This window comes from Bombus huntii, chromosome 5, assembly GCF_024542735.1.
Source record: "Bombus huntii isolate Logan2020A chromosome 5, iyBomHunt1.1, whole genome shotgun sequence".
Taxonomy (NCBI): Eukaryota; Metazoa; Arthropoda; class Insecta; order Hymenoptera; family Apidae; genus Bombus; species Bombus huntii.
This window is the reverse complement of record NC_066242.1, coordinates 12,721,158-12,724,833: the sequence shown is the minus strand read 5'-3', so window position 1 is coordinate 12,724,833 and position 3,676 is coordinate 12,721,158. Positions and strand designations below refer to the sequence as shown.

Here is a 3,676-nt window from a genome sequence, read left to right as displayed (position 1 = left end):
CTGGGAAGGATTCACGCAGAGATTTATTAATTAAAGAATAGATCGCCTATTATGAAACGTATCGCGAAGAGGTTAAATTTCTAAGTTCAGAGACGGTTCAATTCTTTGGGTTAAGTGAAGTTAAGAGAAATTTAACCTCGATATATAATAGCAACAGCGAGCAGTAGCCAGGAAGGTCGAGGTGAAGATATTTCCGACTCCTCCTCGCCGCAGATTTCTGCCTAACCGCGTACGTACCATGATAGAACATTCTAAAGACATTCGAGTCGTAAAGCCAGCAGGCACCTCGCTCGCCGCAAGCGTATTCCCATACGAGACAAGCAGAGTCCACCACAGCACCATAAACGATTGGACACGGGACGTTACCTGGAACCAACCGACCAACGGATCATACGTTTGATAAATTCATTTCTGGGATCATCCAAACTCGAGACTTCCTTTGGATTTCCAAATCGATCCAAGGAAATGATAATTAAGATCAAGATCTCGTTTAATTCATCGTTGAGAAAAACAAGCGTTGGAATTGAAGGTTTATAATTACCAAAGAGGCCGATGGCGAATTGTATAAGCCCCAAAGCCATCGCCTTGTCCCGTGGATCCACGCACCGTAAGATCAACAGCATGGAGCCCACCTCGCTGGTCGAGTGGATGAAAACGAACACCGAGAACAGGATCATATAAACCCAAAAGTTACTGCACTCGAGCTCGCAGTAACCGATCGTCGCGGTGTTGGTCGTTTCCGGTGCCGTTAGATTCGTCCCGATGCACTGGCAGTTGTAAAACTGAAAAGCCAAGGAACCGGCCTCGTTAAGATATGCCGAGTACGCTGATGCAGATGTTTTCATACCGGTTGCAACTTTGTTCCGTTTTCTATATGTTCAAAGTCAATGTATGCTAATGCCAATAAACTAGTTCGATCAACTTTTACTTGACAGTTAACTAGTTCTACTACTGAACTATGTTCTATATCGTGCTATTCCAAAACTTCTACTTCGAACTGACGAATAATTTTTTATGAAACAAAAGGGAAACGATAAAACGGTGATTTCGACGACCATTTTTATATTTGATTTTTACAGTCTCTCGTGTTTTTCCCTCCTACAATGTCGCGATGATTATCACATTCGATACTTTAAATGCAACTCCATTCGATTGCAACCTCAAGATTATCTTACATTTCTCTGCGACAATTAATTAGAGAAACGATCTCAGACTTTTTAATTTTGCGTCAAATCGCGTGAAATCCAAATAACTGGAAATGAAATGCTCGCGACTAGGCAATTGCGAAAGTAATGACTTGCGCAGTTGCGCAATCAATGAAGCATTGTTTCGTCCGGGCGAATAACGCGATTTCGTCCGTAAACGGTAGAACAACGAAACGTTTCTAGCCTAGTTGCGTGCTACTGTCACCGATAATTACGGCCGCGCGGCTGTTTCCCGATGCAACGAGCTATATATCAATATTCTGCCGCGATGACGTCACTGACTCCATACAATCAGGAGAATGCAATGAAATTGCGGAATAGCGAAGGTGTTATTCGATTCGAATCGCGAGGACGTATCGGCGTAATGAGACGACGAGGTCTGCTTTGCATCGTGTTTTACGTATTGCCCGATTAATTGGCATCAATCGTATAATCGTACGTGTCAGAGACTTTCTACTTAACTACCTATTCGATATAATTATTTAACGCTATCCGCATGACGCGTGGATGATTTTTCTCGTAATTCCTTCGTAATGAATCTTTATCATCGTTTATCGTGATGGTAAGTTGTCGTGATACTCACCGAAGCTACCTTGCCATCGACGACCGTGTAATTGGAACAACCCGCGTGACACGCGGAAAAATAAGTTTTCCCATCAGCGCTGCAAATCGGACTGAATTTGTTCCGAACGCAGTCGCAGGTAGCCTCGCAGACCGGCTCGAAGCTGGACAATCTAAAAGGATTTTGTCGCTTGCTTAATGTCAATTCCTTTTTCAATAAAACCTACGTAAACGGCCATCATCAACATATGTAAAATCATCTGCACCAGAGCTTATCTCTTTATTTCACTTTAAACTTCCCGCGGTCGGAACTATAAACATTTCATACAGAGTAATTTATGCAAACGACCGAATGAGAAGTAAGTGCAATTAGCCTAAGTGCAAGATGAAAACGTTGAAATGGAGCGGACGGTTAGTTGAGTGCAGAGAGGAAAACCAAATCTTACCCGTTGGAATGCGAGACGAGACCAGCGAAATCGTCCATCGGGCAACCGATGAACATCAGCACGCCCATGCCGATCGCGTAAACTATCGCTGTGAAGGCGATCCAGGCTGCGACGAACCTGGCGTTAGGCTTTGCCCTCAGGATAAACACTCCGCTAATTATAATACCCAGACCCATTACTAAAATACCACCGACACCTGCGAAAAAATAAGACAGCTTAGGATCAAGACCAGGCCTCTGTTACGATGAGTAAACGATTTTCGTTTACTCCAGTCGACTGTTTCATTCGATTCGAATAAAACGTTCCGTTTGTTTTGTTTTATTCCTCTTTTCGATCGAATCCCCTTTGAAAAAGGAGAAACAACTTTGTCCGTGTTCGTTGGAGAATGAAAGCGTAGCTTCGAAGGAGTTCAACAAAAGTACTTCCATGGAAAAAAGTTAACGAGAACAACAACATTCGGGGCCAGAAACTCCCCTCGCGTGTCTATTCGCGAAAATTACCTGAGATCATGTTCGCATGATGAGCTGGCAAGCGAAATTGGCTCTCGAGGTACTTTGGCAGGAAGGTGTAGAGGCCGGCGATCGGTAGGATGTGCAGCACGCTGCTGGCCGTCCGGAACATAAGAATGTCGTTCTTCAACAGCCTCTTCACCGCTTTAGGGAAGTCTGCAACAGGTAGAGAGAAAAGGCGAGGTGTAGCGAGTCTACCGAGTCGTGCAGGCGACGCGAGCCGAGCACCGCGACCTGCAGCCAAACCATTTACATGAAATTTGTTCATCGTCTTTCTCGCTTCTCGGCTCTTTGTCCCAAGCCTTGCATTCGCGACTCTTCGTGTTTCTTAACAAATTACAAAAATAAATCTTACGACGACATGCAAGAAAAATGCATTCTTCGTACAGTTAACGAAGGAGAAAAGCAACTTTAAGTGAATTTACTATTTTTTTCTTTTTTTTTTTTTTTTTTCTAGACAGTTTTCGATCTGCCTCCTTTCCGTGCTCGACCGAAGCACGAGAGAATCGAACACGGCCACCGATATTTTCCGATATTTATAAACTCAATTACGAACCACCAGCTAATTAGACGTCGATCGAGTTTTCCTTCGTTCTATTTTCGAGGGAACCCGACGAAGCAACACGAGCGCAAGTGGGAGCACGCACGGAGGGGAAGAGAGCGACCTGCAACCGCCCGAAGCTCGAAAAACGAGAAACAGATGAGAAAAAGAAAGCGCAACGCCGATGCTTTCATCGACACGGGAAAAACGAGAAACGATCTGCAGCTACAGGCAGCGATAAAGGTTTCGCGAGACACGTAGAATCTTTTGAAAGATTCCGATAAGAACGGCGGGCTATTTTATTCCTATCTCTTTTCCTCCACACGCTCGTCGTCCCTTGACGTATCAGTCTCAAACAGACGAGTTTCTTATTTTGTAACTGATAATCGGACATATACCGTCGATCGAACAAGA

General features: G+C 44.2%; 1 protein-coding gene across 4 annotated transcripts in view; it reads right to left on the bottom strand.

Annotated features, from left to right (window-relative positions):
- LOC126865592 (solute carrier organic anion transporter family member 74D) overlaps positions 1-3,676 on the bottom strand; it is an 86,961-nt gene that overhangs the window by 8,462 nt on the left and 74,823 nt on the right. For all 4 annotated transcript variants that reach the window (XM_050618316.1, XM_050618317.1, XM_050618320.1 and 1 more), the window contains 5 exons: positions 2,713-2,877; positions 2,213-2,408; positions 1,789-1,939; positions 542-782; positions 238-366 (listed from right to left, as the gene is read on the bottom strand). In XM_050618316.1, coding sequence (XP_050474273.1) covers positions 238-366; positions 542-782; positions 1,789-1,939; positions 2,213-2,408; positions 2,713-2,877 — 882 coding nt within the window. The remainder of the gene's footprint in view (positions 1-237; positions 367-541; positions 783-1,788; positions 1,940-2,212; positions 2,409-2,712; positions 2,878-3,676) is intronic.